At 35.9% G+C, this 19,524-nt stretch overlaps 1 protein-coding gene across 1 annotated transcript in view; it reads left to right on the top strand.

The window, feature by feature from the left end:
* LOC145263864 (polycystin-1-like protein 1) overlaps positions 1-19,524 on the top strand; it is an 842,774-nt gene that overhangs the window by 766,572 nt on the left and 56,678 nt on the right. The window contains exons 42-48 of the mRNA XM_080120938.1: positions 256-463; positions 1,468-1,577; positions 9,642-9,751; positions 12,521-12,627; positions 14,378-14,551; positions 17,828-17,947; positions 18,875-19,157. Coding sequence (XP_079977064.1) covers positions 256-463; positions 1,468-1,577; positions 9,642-9,751; positions 12,521-12,627; positions 14,378-14,551; positions 17,828-17,947; positions 18,875-19,157 — 1,112 coding nt within the window. The remainder of the gene's footprint in view (positions 1-255; positions 464-1,467; positions 1,578-9,641; positions 9,752-12,520; positions 12,628-14,377; positions 14,552-17,827; positions 17,948-18,874; positions 19,158-19,524) is intronic.

Genomic DNA, 19,524 nt, shown 5'->3' with positions numbered 1-19,524 from the left:
CTCACTACAACCTGGATGTCTTCAAGTCCAATGTGAACAAATTCCTGATGAACCACCTACTTAAGTAAGACACTTTATCAGATCTCAAAAACTAACGTACTGTACACACAATAACCCTTATCCCCGAGTGGCTTCCGGGCCTTGATAAGTGGTGACTACCTTGTAAAAAAAAAAAGAAAGTTATCCAAATACGACAATTCTTTTTATCTCTTAATTTTTTTAAATTTTATTTTTAAAATTTTTTTTTTAACACAGGTTGCCCATCAATCCATTTCCTGCGACGGTCTGCCTCTTCCTTATGTTCTTCTATGGCATTCTTTTATATTGCTGCAAGAAGAGCGATATACATGATGCCAAAAAATCAGGTGTCGTTTACTTGCAGGATAACCTTGCAACTGATCGACAGAAATATGAGATCGTTGTTGAAACTGGATTCCGCAAAGGAGCCGGCACAACAGCCAAGGTTGGTAAAAATTTATGTTCAACACATTTCTTTCTCTTTAAAAATCGATCTTTTTATATAGTCATGTTTCCAAATTGTTCCAGGAATTTTTTTTTCTCTCGGCGTCTTATCTACAAGGTGGAACGCTAAAAGTGTCGCCATAAAGAAAACAACACTACAGCTTTATTTTAAAACTTTTATTGAAAAAAAAATCAATTCAGGTAACTTGATTATGTAGTAGAGCTGACATCTACTTAATGTAACCGCCTTCAACCTCAATTATCACTTTAATACGGGTTTGAACTGGGAGCATGCCTTTTCCACAAGCGTTGGCGGGAGCTTGACAGATTTTTTTGGTGTTGTGGAAGGTCGTATTGGTGATATTCTTGACGGATGACAAAACGAAGTAGTCTAATGGGTTCAGGTCAGGTGAAGAGGGGGGGTAATGAGAGAAGGGTACAAAATTATTGCACTCCTTTTGAAACCAAGCCTGGGTCACTTTGACCAGCACAGAGTCCTGCTGCTGCAGCCAGGGTTTGCTAGCAGACACTTGATAGCACTCTTCAGTACCTTCAGGTACACTTTGGTGTTGACTTTCAAGCAGACTTCTAAGATGTGAGGTGGCATAATGTGGCCCTCACTTGAAACCACACCAAAGATAATAACCATGGCCGGAAATGTTGTTTTCATCACTCTGGGCACATCTGTTATTCATGGCAATCAAGCGATGCATTTTGAGGGTGCTGGCAATGGTCCTGTTGTCATAACATGGATCGGTAGAAAGCATGAGTTGTACAGCGGCGCATCTTTGATCTCGCTCGTTGAACATTGTGTCACTTTTCGATATGATAGAACGCCACTAGTGAAAGAAGAAATAATGTTGGTGAGGAAATGTTCTCTTTTCTTCTATACTTCATTTCATTTAATTTTTTGTTTTTCTCACAACTGACTTATGTTCTCATAATCGGATGCAGTTTAATGATGTGTGTTCTTTTTCATTTTCATTTTACATTTCTCTTCGTCAGATCAGTATCATCCTTCACGGAGAATATGGTATTTCCGAAACACGTGAACTCATCTCAGATGAGGAAAAGCCTTTGTTTGAGAGAAATTCTCGTGACAGATTTGTTCTCACGTAAGTTTGCCGTCAAAATTTTGTTGACATTTCTTTTTTTTAATTCTGTTTTTGTTCTTTTACATTTTCATCTTTGCTTTTCTTTTATTTTCATTTGTACATTTTTATTCTCTTTTTTATCATCGTTTATTTACAATCGTTTATTTACAATCGTTTTTTTTTTACAATCGTTTTTTTTTTACAATCGTTTTTTTTTACAATCGTTTTTTTTACAATCGTTTTTTTTTTTACAATCGTTTTTTTTTTTACAATCGTTTTTTTTACAATCGTTTTTTTTACAATCGTTTTTTTTACAATCGTTTTTCTTTTACAATCGTTTTTTTTTACAATTGTTTTTTTTTACGATCGTTTTTTACAATCGTTTTTTACAATCGTTTTTTACAATCGTTTTTTTTACAATCGTTTTTTTTTACAATCGTTTTTTTTTACAATCGTTTTTTTTTACAATCGTTTTTTTTACAATCGTTTTTTTACAATCGTTTTTTTTACAATCGTTTTTTTACAATCGTTTTTTTTTTACAATCTTTTTTTTTAATCGTTTTTTTTTTTACAATCTTTTTTTCATCGTTTTTTTACGATCTTTTTTAAAATCGTTTTTTCTTTAATCTTTTTTTTTTGCAATCGTTTTTTTTTTGCAATCGTTTTTTTTTTGCAATCGTTTTTTTTTGCAATCGTTTTTTTTTGCAATCGTTTTTTTTTTGCAATCGTTTTTTTTTGCAATCGTTTTTTTTGCCATCGTTTTTTTTTTACAATCGTTTTTTTTTTGCCATCGTTTTTTTTTACAATCGTTTTTTTTTGCAATCGTTTTTTTTGCAATCGTATTTTTTGCAATCGTTTTTTTTGCAATCGTTTTTTTTTTGCAATCGTTTTTTTTTCCATCGTTTTTTTTACAATCGTTTTTTTTTACAATCGTTTTTTTTACAATCGTTTTTTTTGCAATCGTTTTTTTTGCAATCGTTTTTTTTGCCATCGTTTTTTTTTTTACAATGTTTTTTTTTGCAATCGTTTTTTTTGCCATCGTTTTTTTTTTACAATCGTTTTTTTTTGCCATCGTTTTTTTTACAATCGTTTTTTTTTGCAATCGTTTTTTTTGCAATCGTTTTTTTTGCAATCGTTTTTTTTGCAATCGTTTTTTTTACAATCGTTTTTTTTTACAATCGTTTTTTTTACAATCGTTTTTTTTTACAATCGTTTTTTTTTACAATCGTTTTTATTACAATCGTTTTTTTTACAATCGTTTTTTTTTTTTGCAATCGTTTTTTTTTTGCCATCGTTTTTTTTTTGCAATCGTTATTTTTGCAATCGTTATTTTTGCAATCGTTATTTTTGCAATCGTTTTTTTTGCAATCGTTTTTTTTGCAATCGTTTTTTTTTTGCAATCGTTTTTTTTGCAATCGTTTTTTTTGCAATCGTTTTTTTTGCAATCGTTTTTTTTGCAATCGTTTTTTTACAATCGTTTTTTTTACAATCGTTTTTTTTACAATCGTTTTTTTATTCTATTTTTTCGCAATCGTTTTTTTTTTTTTTGCAATCGTTTTTTTTTTTTGCAATCGTTTTTTTTTTTTGCAATCGTTTTTTTTTTTTTGCAATCGTTTTTTTTTTTGCAATCGTTTTTTTTTGCAATCGTTTTTTTTTACAATCGTTTTTTTTTTACAATCGTTTTTTTTTTACAATCGTTTTTTTTTTTGCAATCGTTTTTTTTTACAATCTTTTTTTTTTTGCAATCGTTTTTTTTACAAACGTTTTTTTTTATAGTCGGCTTTTTTTGCAGTCATTTTTTTTGCTATTTTTTTGCAAATTTTTTTTTTGCAATCGTTTTTTATGTAATTTTCAATGTTTTTTCCTCTTATTCTTCCTTTTTACATCTTTTCTGTCCTTTTTGATTTTTAGAAAACTTTTAGTTTCACTTTTTTAAACGTTTTCCGGCCTTCCTCTCCTTTTTTCCTTTTGCTTTTTCCATCCTTGCTCTCCATTTGTCCCCGTATGCTTTTTCCATCCTTGCTCTCCATTTGTCCCCATATGCTTTTTCCATCCTTGCTCTCCATTTGTCCCCGTATGCTTTTTCCATCCTTGCTCTCCATTTGTCCCCGTATCGCTTTTTCCATCCTTGCTCTCCATTTGTCCCCGTATCGCTTTTTCCATCCTTGCTCTCCATTTGTCCCCGTATCGCTTTTTCCATCCTTGCTCTCCATTTGTCCCCGTATCGCTTTTTCCATCCTTGCTCTCCATCTGTCCCCGTATCGCTTTTTCCATCCTTGCTCTCCATCTGTCCCCGTATCGCTTTTTCCATCCTTGCTCTCCATTTGTCCCCGTATCGCTTTTTCCATCCTTGCTCTCCATTTGTCCCCGTATCGCTTTTTCCATCCTTGCTCTCCATTTGTCCCCGTATCGCTTTTTCCATCCTTGCTCTCCATTTGTCCCCGTATCGCTTTTTCCATCCTTGCTCTCCATTTGTCCCCGTATCGCTTTTTCCATCCTTGCTCTCCATTTGTCCCCGTATCGCTTTTTCCATCCTTGCTCTCCATTTGTCCCCGTATCGCTTTTTCCATCCTTGCTCTCCATTTGTCCCCGTATCGCTTTTTCCATCCTTGCTCTCCATTTGTCCCCGTATCGCTTTTTCCATCCTTGCTCTCCATTTGTCCCCGTATCGCTTTTTCCATCCTTGCTCTCCATTTGTCCCCGTAACGCTTTTTCCATTCTTGCTCCCTTTTTCTCCTTTCCTTTCCCCCCTTTGCTCTCCTTTCGTTTCCCCCCTTTGCTCTCCTTTCCTTTCCCCCCTTTGCTCTCCTTTCCTTTCCCCCCTTTGCTCTCCTTTCCTTTCCCCCCTTTGCTCTCCTTTCCTTTCCCCCCTTTGCTCTCCTTTCCTTTCCCCCCTTTGCTCTCCTTTCCTTTCCCCCCTTTGCTCTCCTTTCCTTTCCCCCCTTTGCTCTCCTTTCGTTTCCCCCCTTTGCTCTCCTTTCCTTTCCCCCCTTTGCTCTCCTTTCCTTTCCCCCCTTTGCTCTCCTTTCCTCTCCTTTCCTTTCCCCCTTTGCTCTCCTTTCCTCTCCCCCCCTTTGCTCTCCTTTCCTTTCCCCCCTTTGCTCTCCTTTCGTTTCCCCCCTTTGCTCTCCTTTCCTTTCCCCCCTTTGCTCTCCTTTCCTTTCCCCCCTTTGCTCTCCTTTCCTTTCCCCCCTTTGCTCTCCTTTCCTTTCCCCCCTTTGCTCTCCTTTCCTTTCCCCCCTTTGCTCTCCTTTCCTTTCCCCCCTTTGCTCTCCTTTCCTTTCCCCCCTTTGCTCTCCTTTCCTTTCCCCCCTTTGCTCTCCTTTCCTTTCCCCCCTTTGCTCTCCTTTCCTTTCCCCCCTTTGCTCTCCTTTCCTTTCCCCCCTTTGCTCTCCTTTCCTTTCCCCCCCCCTTTGCTCTCCTTTCCTTTCCCCCCCTTTGCTCTCCTTTCCTTTCCCCCCTTTGCTCTCCTCTCCTTTCCCCCCTTTGCTCTCCTTTCCTTTCCCCCCTTTGCTCTCCTTTCCTTTCCCCCCTTTGCTCTCCTTTCCTTTCCCCCCTTTGCTCTCCTTTCCTTTCCCCCCTTTGCTCTCCTTTCCTTTCCCCCCTTTGCTCTCCTTTCCTTTCCCCCCTTTGCTCTCCTTTCCTTTCCCCCCTTTGCTCTCCTTTCCTTTCCCCCCTTTGCTCTCCTTTCCTTTCCCCCCTTTGCTCTCCTTTCCTTTCCCCCCTTTGCTCTCCTTTCCTTTCCCCCCTTTGCTCTCCTTTCCTTTCCCCCCTTTGCTCTCCTTTCCTTTCCCCCCTTTGCTCTCCTTTCCTTTCCCCCCCTTTGCTCTCCTTTCCTTTCCCCCCCTTTGCTCTCCTTTCCTTTCCCCTCTTTGCTCTCCTTTCCTTTCCCCCCTTTGCTCTCCTTTCCTTTCCCCCCTTTGCTCTCCTTTCCTTTCCCCCCTTTGCTCTCCTTTCCTTTCCCCCCTTTGCTCTCCTTTCCTTTCCCCCTTTGCTCTCCTTTCCTTTCCCCCCTTTGCTCTCCTTTCCTTTCCCCCCTTTGCTCTCCTTTCGTTTCCCCCCTTTGCTCTCCTTTCCTTTCCCCCCTTTGCTCTCCTTTCCTTTCCCCCCTTTGCTCTCCTTTCCTTTCCCCCCTTTGCTCTCCTTTCCTTTCCCCCCTTTGCTCTCCTTTCCTTTCCCCCCTTTGCTCTCCTTTCCTTTCCCCCCTTTGCTCTCCTTTCCTTTCCCCCCTTTGCTCTCCTTTCCTTTCCCCCCTTTGCTCTCCTTTCCTTTCCCCCCCTTTGCTCTCCTTTCCTTTCCCCCCCACTTTGCTCTCCTTTCCTTTCCCCCCTTTGCTCTCCTCTCCTTTCCCCCCTTTGCTCTCCTTTCGTTTCCCCCCTTTGCTCTCCTTTCGTTTCCCCCCTTTGCTCTCCTTTCCTTTCCCCCCTTTGCTCTCCTTTCCTTTCCCCCCTTTGCTCTCCTTTCCTTTCCCCCCTTTGCTCTCCTTTCCTTTCCCCCCTTTGCTCTCCTTTCCTTTCCCCCCTTTGCTCTCCTTTCCTTTCCCCCCTTTGCTCTCCTTTCCTTTCCCCCCCTTTGCTCTCCTTTCCTTTCCCCCCCACTTTGCTCTCCTTTCCTTTCCCCCCTTTGCTCTCCTCTCCTTTCCCCCCTTTGCTCTCCTTTCGTTTCCCCCCTTTGCTCTCCTTTCGTTTCCCCCCTTTGCTCTCCTTTCCTTTCCCCCCTTTGCTCTCCTTTCCTTTCCCCCCTTTGCTCTCCTTTCCTTTCCCCCCTTTGCTCTCCTTTCCTTTCCCCCCTTTGCTCTCCTTTCCTTTCCCCCCTTTGCTCTCCTTTCCTTTTCCCCCTTTGCTCTCCTTTCCTTTCCCCCCCTTTGCTCTCCTTTCCTTTCCCCCCCACTTTGCTCTCCTTTCCTTTCCCCCCTTTGCTCTCCTCTCCTTTCCCCCCTTTGCTCTCCTTTCCCCCCTTTGCTCTCCTTTCCCCCCTTTGCTCTCCTTTCGTTTCCCCCCTTTGCTCTCCTTTCGTTTCCCCCCTTTGCTCTCCTTTCCTTTCCCCCCTTTGCTCTCCTTTCCTTTCCCCCCTTTGCTCTCCTTTCCTTTCCCCCCTTTGCTCTCCTTTCCTTTCCCCCCTTTGCTCTCCTCTCCTTTCCCCCCTTTGCTCTCCTTTCGTTTCCCCCCTTTGCTCTCCTTTCCTTTCCCCCCTTTGCTCTCCTTTCCTTTCCCCCCTTTGCTCTCCTTTCCTTTCCCCCCTTTGCTCTCCTTTCCTTTCCCCCCTTTGCTCTCCTTTCCTTTCCCCCCTTTGCTCTCCTTTCCTTTCCCCCCTTTGCTCTCCTTTCCTTTCCCCCCCTTTGCTCTCCTTTCCTTTCCCCCCCACTTTGCTCTCCTTTCCTTTCCCCCCTTTGCTCTCCTCTCCTTTCCCCCCTTTGCTCTCCTTTCGTTTCCCCCCTTTGCTCTCCTTTCGTTTCCCCCCTTTGCTCTCCTTTCCTTTCCCCCCCTTTGCTCTCCTTTCCTTTCCCCCCCTTTGCTCTCCTTTCCTTTCCCCCCCACTTTGCTCTCCTTTCCTTTCCCCCCTTTGCTCTCCTTTCCTTTCCCCCCTTTGCTCTCCTTTCCTTTCCCCCCTTTGCTCTCCTTTCCTTTCCCCCCTTTGCTCTCCTTTCCTTTCCCCCCTTTGCTCTCCTTTCCTTTCCCCCCTTTGCTCTCCTTTCCTTCCCCCCCCTTTGCTCTCCTTTCCTTTCCCCCCCACTTTGCTCTCCTTTCCTTTCCCCCTTTGCTCTCCTTTCCTTTCCCCCCCTTTGCTCTCCTTTCCTTTCCCCCCCACTTTGCTCTCCTTTCCTTTCCCCCCTTTGCTCTCCTTTCCTTTCCCCCCTTTGCTCTCCTTTCGTTTCCCCCCTTTGCTCTCCTTTCGTTTCCCCCCTTTGCTCTCCTTTCCTTTCCCCCCCTTTGCTCTCCTTTCCTTTCCCCCCCACTTTGCTCTCCTTTCCTTTCCCCCCTTTGCTCTCCTTTCCTTTCCCCCCTTTGCTCTCCTTTCCTTTCCCCCCTTTGCTCTCCTTTCGTTTCCCCCCTTTGCTCTCCTTTCCTTTCCCCCCCTTTGCTCTCCTTTCCTTTCCCCCCCACTTTGCTCTCCTTTCCTTTCCCCCCTTTGCTCTCCTTTCCTTTCCCCCCTTTGCTCTCCTTTCCTTTCCCCCCTTTGCTCTCCTTTCCTTTCCCCCCTTTGCTCTCCTTTCCTTTCCCCCCCTTTGCTCTCCTTTCCTTTCCCCCCCACTTTGCTCTCCTTTCCTTTCCCCCCCTTTGCTCTCCTTTCCTTTCCCCCCTTTGCTCTCCTTTCCTTTCCCCCCCTTTGCTCTCCTTTCCTTTCCCCCCTACTTTGCTCTCCTTTCCTTTCCCCCCTTTGCTCTCCTTTCCTTTCCCCCCTTTGCTCTCCTTTCCTTTCCCCCCTTTGCTCTCCTTTCCTTTCCCCCCTTTGCTCTCCTTTCCTTTCCCCCCTTTGCTCTCCTTTCCTTTCCCCCCTTTGCTCTCCTTTCCTTTCCCCCCCTTTGCTCTCCTTTCCTTTCCCCCCCACTTTGCTCTCCTTTCCTTTCCCCCCTTTGCTCTCCTTTCCTTTCCCCCCTTTGCTCTCCTTTCCTTTCCCCCCTTGCTCTCCTTTCCTTTCCCCCTTTGCTCTCCTTTCCTTTCCCCCTTTGCTCTCCTTTCGTTTCCCCCCTTTGCTCTCCTTTCGTTTCCCCCCTTTGCTCTCCTTTCGTTTCCCCCCTTTGCTCTCCTTTCCTTTCCCCCCTTTGCTCTCCTTTCGTTTCCCCCCTTTGCTCTCCTTTCCTTTCCCCCCTTTGCTCTCCTTTCGTTTCCCCCCTTTGCTCTCCTTTCCTTTCCCCCCTTTGCTCTCCTTTCCTTTCCCCCCTTTGCTCTCCTTTCCTTTCCCCCCTTTGCTCTCCTTTCCTTTCCCCCCTTTGCTCTCCTTTCCTTTCCCCCCTTTGCTCTCCTTTCCTTTCCCCCCTTTGCTCTCCTTTCCTTCCCCCCCTTTGCTCTCCTTTCCTTCCCCCCCTTTGCTCTCCTTTCCTTTCCCCCCTTTGCTCTCCTCTCCTTTCCCCCCTTTGCTCTCCTTTCCTTTCCCCCCCTTTGCTCTCCTTTCCTTTCCCCCCCTTTGCTCTCCTTTCCTTTCCCCCCTTTGCTCTCCTCTCCTTTCCCCCCTTTGCTCTCCTTTCCTTTCCCCCCTTTGCTCTCCTTTCCTTTCCCCCCTTTGCTCTCCTTTCCTTTCCCCCCTTTGCTCTCCTTTCCTTTCCCCCCTTTGCTCTCCTTTCCTTTCCCCCCTTTGCTCTCCTTTCCTTTCCCCCCTTTGCTCTCCTTTTTCTCCTTTCCTTTCCCCCCTTTGCTCTCCTTTTTCTCCTTTCCTTTCCTCCCTTTGCTCTCCTTTTCCCCCTTTCCTTTTCCCCCTTTGCTCTCCTTTTCCCCCTTTCCTTTTCCCTCTTTTCCCCCTTTCCTTTGCTCTCCTTTTCCCCCTTTGCTCTCCTTTTCCCCCTTTCCTTTTCCCTCTTTTCCCCCTTTCCTTTGCTCTCCTTTTCCCCCTTTGCTCTCCTTTTCCCCCTTTCCTTTTCCCTCTTTTCCCCCTTTCCTTTGCTCTCCTTTTCCCCCTTTGCTCTCCTTTTCCCCCTTTCCTTTTCCCTCTTTTCCCCCTTTCCTTTGCTCTCCTTTTCCCCCTTTGCTCTCCTTTTCCCCCTTTCCTTTTCCCTCTTTTCCCCCTTTCCTTTGCTCTCCTTTTCCCCCTTTGCTCTCCTTTTCCCCCTTTCCTTTTCCCTCTTTTCCCCCTTTCCTTTGCTCTCCTTTTCCCCCTTTGCTCTCCTTTTCCCCCTTTCCTTTTCCCTCTTTTCCCCCTTTCCTTTGCTCTCCTTTTCCCCCTTTGCTCTCCTTTTCCCCCTTTGCTTTTCCCCCTTTGCTCTCCTTTCCATCCTTGCTCTCTTTTTTCCCTTGCCTTTTTCATTCTTGCTCTCCCTTTTCCTCTTAATTTTTCTACTCTTGCTCCCCCCCCCATATGCTTTTTTTCATCCTTGATCTCCTTTTTTGTCTCCTTTACTTCTGCAATGATTTTTCTTTTCATCTTTTACAGTTTGCCTGACAGCATCGGTAAATTATTAAAAGTGCAGTTGTGGCATAACAATTCGGGTGCTTCACCGTGTTGGTATTTGAGTCGAGTGATCATCACTGATTCTAATCTGGGTAAGTTATAGGCTTTTTAATTTTTTTTTATTTAGATTCTTTATTTTTATTTTTTAAATTTATTTTTTTAAATTTATTTCTTATTTTTTAATTCTTTTAAATTTATTTTTTTTAATTTACTTTTAATTCATTTTTTTAATTTATTTTTTTTGCATTTATTTATTTTACATTTATTTTATTTTTTATTCATTTTTTAATTTGAATTTTTGTATTTGTTTTTTGTATTTTAATTTTATTAAAATTTATTTTTAGTGCATTTTTAGTTTATTTTTTTATTTAGTATGTATTTTATTTTATTTATTTTTTAGTTTATTTTTTTAATTTATTTGAATTTTTTTAATTTTATTTTTTTAATTTATTTTTAATTTTAATTTTATTTTTTAAATTTATTTTATTCACCTCTAAACAATGCATATTGTCACTGAAATATGAGGTACTGTGATGAATGGACAGTTTAGCAGCAAAATATTTATTCACATTACATTTAAATTTCCGTGTGTTAGTATCATCAGGGAAGCAAGAAGGGAATTCTAAAAGCAAACAGTCAGAGAAAAGTTATTAAAGTAGAAAATCCTCCGGCATTGAGGTACCTCTACAGTGAATGGGGTAAGTTTTTGCTGCTAGTCTGGTAAGTTAGGGATATGTACACTGAAGGCGTACAAATGCACGAAGTTCATCAGTGCACATTCCATGGAAATACTAGTAAAACAAATACAGAGATGTAAAACTGCAATGATGCAACAGAGGATGTAGCTTGGCAGACAATGCAGGACTTAAGTTTAAAATCATCTTTTACATCCTGGCCAAGAGTCGGTACTTTATTCATGGGCGAAAGGTGATTTTGTAAAGGCATAGAATTATTTTTCTTTTTTACATTTTTATATTTTTTTTATTGCTTTTTCACCTCAAACAAGGCACAGTGCGACTTTGATGTAGGGGCCTACTATCTGGGACATAATTTGCAAGGATACCATGCAGGGAGTTGAGCAGCAAGATATTTTTTTTACATTATACTTAGACTTCTGCATGTCATTACCATTGAGGAAGCAGGAACCCGGAAGGGAATTCCAAAGTCTAGCAGTCCTAGGGAAGAAACTATTAGAGTAAAAGGTTTTCTGGCATCTGGGAATCTCTACTGTGTGGGGGTGGGATTTTGCTGCTTGTCGGGGGGTTTAGGAGGTACAAGTGTTGTGTTGTGTCATCCTCCCTTTTTATTTTCCAGCAGTCGTCTGCCAACACGCCAAGATTTCTCCATCAATCACACTACTAAGATACTTTGCAAAATTCCCGAAAGTGATAATTTTGCAAAAAACAAAAAGCTAAAACTGTACCTAATTTGACAAAAAGAAGGCCAGAAATGCACAAAAAAAAAAAAAATAGCCACAGATTTTCTGTACTTTTTGAACAGTGTACAAAGTATCTACAATTAATTTCTAGACTTTTTTTTTGTACAGGCATTTAAAATTTTCGTACACTCTTGAAAATTCAGTACGTTATTGCTATACATCTTATGAGGTGACTGATTAATTTTTATGATTTCAGGTTCAAATAAACAGCTACAGCAGGAATTGGAATGCACCCTACTAAAGCTTGATTTTCATAGCTGGTGAATTTCAAAAATGCAGTCTGTATGCGAGGACACTTCAGAAGAATGATATGCAATAAAATCCTGCTTGAAATATGGAAAATTGCCACAGAAACATGTGGAATGCTTCAGACTGCTTTTGGACCATCTTGAATGAATCAAGTGGCATAAGCGATTCAAGGAAGGCAGGGAGTCTGTAAGGAATGATGAGAGGTGTGGGAGGAGTAAGGAAGTCAGAACATTAGAGTTGATTGGCCAAATAAAGAATTTCATGAATAAGGACCATCGTGTGTCTATAGAGACAATAAGTACAGTTTGATGTCAGTGTGGGAACTGTATACACAATTATTCATGAGTAACTGAAAATGCGGAAGATGTGCTCCATCCTTGTCACAGACTATTTTACCAAGCTGGTCATCAAGACAGTTCCTCATCCTCCCTATAGTCTTGACCTTGCTCCCTGTGACTTTTGGTTATTTCCTAAGTTCAAGCAAAATCTTAAACGCTGTCGTTATGAGACAGTTGCGATGAAAAAGGTTATGACAAGGGTCATTGATATGCTCACTCAAGAGGACTTCCATGAAGTCTCCCAGAAGTTGTAACGGTACAACAAGTGCATTGTAGCCGGAGGAGATTACTTTGAAAAGGATTAGAGTTTCATGTGTGTGCTATCAATAAAAGTGCTCATATGAAAAAAATCTAGAAACTTATTGAAGGCACGCGTAATTAATGGAAAGAGATGTCGGGTTTGATGACTGTTGATGACATCACTACTCTAGAAGTGTAAGCCATGTTTAGTTTCTGAACAGTTTCCGATGGTTCGTTGTTCTACACAAGTTCTGAAAGATGACTGGTTCGCATTAAACAGTTCTCGAGTTGGAATCCACAGAGCAAAAGATTCCTCCCGTGTTGAGACGGAGAAAACATATACGAAATTGCTACAGAAAGGTTTAATATTTATGGAGCAATTCTGGTTTCTGATTGGTTGGTAGCAGAACATGAATTAATTCGATTCGTCTGTTCCTAGCAGCATCGTTTATAAATAGAATTTCCTGATTAGGCGGGATCATACCCCCGTTATATTCCAAAAATATTGTAACAACTGCCATCGCGTGTAGAATGAGGTGTTGAGTCTACTTTCTATTTTATTGGATTCAGTTTTCTTCTTTTCTTCTCTTTTTCAGGCCAGACATATTATTTCATCAGCGAGCGATGGTTCTCTGTCAGGGAAGAAGATGGCCGCGTGGAAAGAGAATTGTGGGCGGCAGATTCTAAGATTGGATTTGAGACTGTAAGTAGTCAAAAGAAAACTTATTTTGGCGTGGGGAGGTTAGGGTTTTGAAAGAAATGATATTAAAGCATAACATGTAGGTCCATCCTCCCAAGCTTTACCTTCTCTCTAAGAAGTTAGCTTATTGCTAATCACTTGAGGTGCATTCTACAGGCAAATGCCAATTGGATTGCTCAGGCATTTTTTTTTTACTGTGTTTATACTACCTGACCTTGTGTCTAACCTCTTGGCAAGGGTGTAAAAAATATTGAGACCTAACAAAGTTTGACAGAATATGATCGTGCAAGACATTTTTTAAATTAACTAACTAGGTTACTTTGGTTTAATGGAATTAGCATTAAGCCAATTATTTTATAAGGTTTAAGAATTTACACACCTGCACACAACATATATACACACATGCGCACACATATATACACACATGCACACAACATATATACACACATGCGCACACATATAAACATGCACACATATACACACACACACATATACACACACATGCGCACACATATAAACACACACATACGCACACATATACACACACACACATATACACACACACACACATATATACACGCACACGTTCTTCACATTTGAGAAGTTTTATAACCACAAAAGTAGAAAGGCTCTGCATATAAAATCAACAGTAGGTTCTTTGATATGACAGGGGCGCATTCAAAATAAATGTTTCTTTTTAAAGCACAATCAGACCATGATACTTGACTTTTGCATTTTAAGCTTTAATTCAAGTCATTATATATATAAAAAATAATTTTATAAAATCAACAGTAGGTTCTCTACAGTGCAATGTAGACTACAATCTATTGTGGATTAAGTCACTGCGATGAGGCATAATGAAGGTTCCTCCCGGTGCACTGCAATGCGTCCCCAACTAGAACAGGCAATCAATCAATTTGATTTAAAAATGGGCAATTTCATCGAATTCAATGATAAAAAAAAGAATGGGAGAGTGGAACATTCGCTAAACATCACTCAATCCCGGGCTGCCTAAATATATATATATATATATATATATATATATACCAAAAGTACCCGTCGTTGACTGGGTTCAAAAACAGCCTACAGAAAATGGACTCTGATTTATGAAAGTATGATAGGTTATGAAAAGGAAGGGTTGTAATGAGATAACTTCAAATTTGAGGGTATCAAAACCAAAGCAAAATATGATGAAAGTAAAAATAAAATAGATAAACCCCATAATTTATTATACCATACCTGTTCACACTGAAACACTTATCACAATATTCTGTGGATCTACATTAAAAAACCTTGTTAAACTTTGTGACATATTTCCATTCTATGGAGGTCAGGTGCGAACAAACACCCCATAATTTTATAATACCATATTTCTTCAAACTGAAACATAATTATCAAAGTATACTTACGCAGATAGATATGAAAAGTCTTTATTAAAGTTTGTGCCTATTTCCATTCTATGGAGACCAGGCGCGAATGCCGACCCCACAATTTTAATGAATCATCATTATTACCCATTCTCGTGTGTCGATACATAAAATTAGACGTTTTTTTTGTCTATTAATTCTATTTTTGTCTGAAGTTGAAAAGGATTAAAAATAGAATAGAGAAAAACGTCTATTTTATTTAATGATATATATCGAGGATGTAGTGTGTTTGGGGAGAAATAGTGCACCTTATTTTTGAAAATCCTTTTTTTTTTTTTTTTTTTTTTTAAATTTCTAACACTTATTCAAAATGGATTCTTTTTCAGATTCTCTGGGCGAAAGGGGCTCAATATATTACTGACTATCACCTGTGGACATCAGTCTTCACAAAACCACCTCACAGTCGATTCACACGAGTCCAAAGACTGACCGTTTGTTTGGGTTTACTTTTTACTTACATGTGTCTGAATGCCACGTGGTATCATGTGGCTACTAAGGAGGTAACTTTGTCCTACTTTTAGTCATATTCTTTGATATTTATTCGCATGTTTTTATTCTTTTATGATCAATTGTGACCAGGGGACATGGACAACAGAGTAGAAGAATGTATAACATCTTTTAAAACTCCTTTCTAACTCTCTTTATCCTCCTTTCTTTTTTCTTTCTTTCTTTCCATCACCCTCTTTATCTTTCTCTCTATCACCTCCTCTCTTTTTCTCTCTATCACCCTCTATCTTTCTATCCCCCTTTCTATCCTCTTTCTTCTCTCTCTCCTCACCCCTTCTCTATCATCTGCTTTCTATCACCTTTTCTCTATCATATTCTCTCTCTTTCTCTTTATCACATCCTCTCTCTTTCTCTTTCTAACCCAGATCCCTTTCTCTCCTATTCCCTTTCTTTATTTCAATCTTTCTTTTTCTATTTCTCTGATTGCTCCCTCTCTCTATTGCTCTCCTCCTTCTCTATCACCCCTCTCTCTATTGCAAGTATTATTTTACACGTAAAAGATAAATGTTCATGTTGATCCTCAAACGAATGAATATTACAAAACAAACAATCCTTAATATATCATCTTTGTAAATGTGTCTTGTGTAGCTTCTAACTTTTACATGGCACTACATATATATATATATGGCATAATAATGTTGACACACCGATTCTCGCTAGATCAGCGAAGTTAAGCAACATTGAACCTAGTCGGTACTAAAATGGGTGACCATTTGGAAATACCAGGTGCTGTATGTGCTCTTCACTTATCTCAGCATTGTTTTCAGTCATCCTGGACTTCTCCTTGCCACTGGACTTGAGCAGTGCCAATTCAGGAGTGGTGTGGTTGAGATTGTGCAACTCTTGCCTCATTATTACATGCGCAGCTACCCTTACAGGGGATATCCATTGTCTTTTGAGACTGAACAGAGTTTTCCAGACACACACACACACACACACACATATATATATATATATATATATATATATATATATATATATACCACTGCTGTCTAATACATGGTCCATGTATCTCAATTCATTTCCAAGATTAAAAAATCAGAAGTAATCATTTTTCTTTGACATTCAACACTTCTAAAACAAATTACACCTAAATAATACATATAACAATAATAAAATAATACATGTAACAACAATAATAAAATAATACATGTAATAATAATAATAAAATAATACATGTAATAATAATAATAAAATAATACATGTAATAATAATAATAAAATAATACATATAATAATAATAAAATAGTACATATAATAATAATAAAATAATACATGTAATAATAATAAAATAATACATGTAATAATAATAAAATAATACATGTAATAATAATAAAATAATACATGTAACAATAATAATAAAATAATACATATAATAATAATAAAATAATACATGTAATAATAATAATAAAATAATACATGTAATAATAATAATAAAATAATACATGTAATAATAATAATAAAATAATACATATAACAATAATAATAAAATAATACATGTAACAATAATAATACAATAATACATGTAACAATAATAATAAAATAATACATGTAATAATAATAATAAAATAATACATATAATAATAATAATAAAATAATACATGTAATAATAATAATAAAATAATACATATAATAATAATAATAAAATAATACATATAATAATAATAATAAAATAATACATGTAATAATAATAATAAAATAATACATATAATAATAATAAAATGATACATATAATAATAATAATAAAATAATACACAAAATAATAATAAAATAATACATATAATAATAATAAAATAATACATGTAATAACAATAATAAAATACATATAATAATAATAAAATAATACATATAACAATAATAATAAAATAATAACTGTAACAATAATAATAAAATAATACATGTAACAATAATAATAAAATAATACATGTAATAATAATAATAAAATAATACATGTAACAACAATAATAAAATAATGCATGTACCAATAATTAAATAATACATATATTAATAATAATAAAATAATACATATCATGATAAAAATAAAATAATACATATAATAAAAATAATAAAATAATACATATAACAATAATAATAAAATAATACATATAATGATAAAAATAAAATAATACATGTAATGATAAAAATAAAAAAATGCATGTAATGATAAAAATAAAATAATACATATAATGATAAAAATAAAATAATACATATAATGATAAAAATAATAAAATAATACATATAACAATAATAATAAAATAATACATATAATGATAAAAATAAAATAATACATGTAATGATAAAAATAAAAAAATGCATGTAATCATAAAAATAAAATAATACATATAATGATAAAAATATAATAATACATATAATAAAAATAATAAAATAATACATATAATAATAATAATAAAATAATACATATAATGATAAAAATAAAATAATAAATATAATAAAAATAATAAAATAATACATATAATAATAATAATAAAATAATACATATAATGATAAAAATAAAATAATACATATAATAATAATAATAAAATAATACATATAATAAAAATAATAAAATAATACATATAATAATAATAATAATAAAATAATACATATAATGATAAAAATAAAATAATAAATATAATAAAAATAATAAAATAATACATATAATAATAATAAAATAATACATATAATGATAAAAATAAAATAATACATGTAATGATAAAAATAAAAAAATGCATGTAATGATAAAAATAAAATAATACATATAATGATAAAAATATAATAATACATATAATAAAAATAATAAAATAATACATATAATAATAATAATAAAATAATACATATAATGATAAAAATAAAATAATAAATATAATAAAAATAATAAAATAATACATATAATAATAATAATAAAATAATACATATAATGATAAAAATAAAATAATACATATAATAAAAATAATAAAATAATACATATAATAAAAATAATAAAATAATACATATAATAAAAATAATAAAATAATACATATAATAATAATAATAAAATAATACATATAATAATAATAAAATAATAAATATAATATTAATGATAAAATAATACACATAATAATAATAATAAAATAATACATATAATAACAAAATAATATGTATAACAATAATAATAAAATAATACATATAATAATGCCTAAGAAAATCTCCTGAAAATATCTCCCAAGATTATGTTTTTTTGGTTTTATTTTAATACTATTTCTTTTCTTCTTCCCTGCTACTTTCTGATAGTACCGTGGCGAATTTGGGTTATTGGATGTTTCGTGGCAAGCCATCGCCGTTGGGTTCTTATCTTGCCTCATGACAGTTCCTCTTAACTGTTTCTTGGTTTTCCTCTTCCGCAGACGTTTGGTAAGTAGCACTCATATTCTTAGTCTTCAAATCATATTCTACATGAAGAGTACACACAATGATATCTTAAGTTGCTTACAGCTGTTCCCAGACAATGTTTATTTTCAGTTAGACGATATAACAGAAAATTTTTTCAAACAGCATCTTGTAACTAGAAAAAAAAAAAAATGTCTGGAAATAAGATATCTTCAACAAAAACAAAAAAAAAACTACAGGTGTAGATCCAATGTTAAACACCTCAATAAAATGTAAATTTTATGCATATCAGTGTATATAATGTAATATAGTACATATTATGTAAATAATATGCAGGCAGAAATAAATTTGCAATATTAAAAAAAAATAAGTGTATGTATATATATATATATATATATATATATATATATATATATATATATATATTCATGACAAACAAAGGAAAACCAAAAATGTTTTATATATTCATCAACATTTCGTCTTTATTTCAAGATTTTCTCAAGATAATTGAAGAAAAAAAAGGATGTCAATATTTGAAAGTACATGGTGTAAAAGAATGAAAACCATTATTTCGCTTGTTTTCTTTTCCTCATAAAGGAAATGTTTCTGTTTCTTAATGTTTCATTGTTAAAGTGTTTTTTATTGAATAAGTCTGAAGAAAGGCTGTTCTTGTGAAAAATTTTCAAACATATTGTTTGAATTTGTCCAAATGGTCTTGAAACAATTGTAACTAACAATGAAATACACTTTCTGTTGCTATCAACCCATTTCTTGAAGTCTTAGTTTTTGTTAAAACAGTGTATATATATATATATATATATATATATATATATATATATGTATGTATATAAGTACTATATTATAACTTTGTATACCCTTCTTAAAATAAAATGGCTGTTTGATTCCATTATTGACATTTAACTTGGATTTTCTTGTTGTAACCTTTTCCAGATTCCGTATCCTGGAACTGAGGAAGATGAAAACTATGAAGATGGCAAATCCGAAGATCCTGAAATGTCTCACACAACTCACATTGAACCCGTGATGACTTATTCTCCAACGCCAACCATTCTGACTTTGCAAAGTCTGCAAGAATGGGCAAGTCGCAAGTGGAAGAAACAGCAGCGTGATCCACTGACGATTTCTTCAGAGTCTCCACTTACGCATTCTGAACAGAGTAGTAAACCTCCGACTCCCACACTGAGAGAACCAGACACCCAGGAAACCAAAAATGGTAAATTATCTTTTATTTTAATTATTACAAACATTTTTTATTACATATTTGAATTAATCATTCCAAGTATTAATATTATAAAAACATTTTTTAATTACATATGTATGCATTAAGAGTTGGGTTTATAGTATGTAGTGTTTATCTTTGATGTTAGAAAACTTTAGTGATACGCTAATGTAAATTTTTTTATTATGTCTGCAATATATTATAATTTCATTTCTCTGTTTTAATTTACATTTATCACTTTTGAACATTTCTTATTGTAATTAATTATTACAAATATTAATATCATTAAAAAAAAAATTAATTACACACACACATATATATATATATATATATATATATGCATATCTAAAATTATTTTTAA

This window comes from Euprymna scolopes, chromosome 39, assembly GCF_053919585.1.
Source record: "Euprymna scolopes isolate OS-2025 chromosome 39, ASM5391958v1, whole genome shotgun sequence".
NCBI lineage: Eukaryota > Metazoa > Mollusca > Cephalopoda > Sepiida > Sepiolidae > Euprymna > Euprymna scolopes.
The sequence above is the reverse complement of the archived record's forward strand: the minus strand, read 5'-3'. Positions and strand labels throughout refer to the sequence as shown.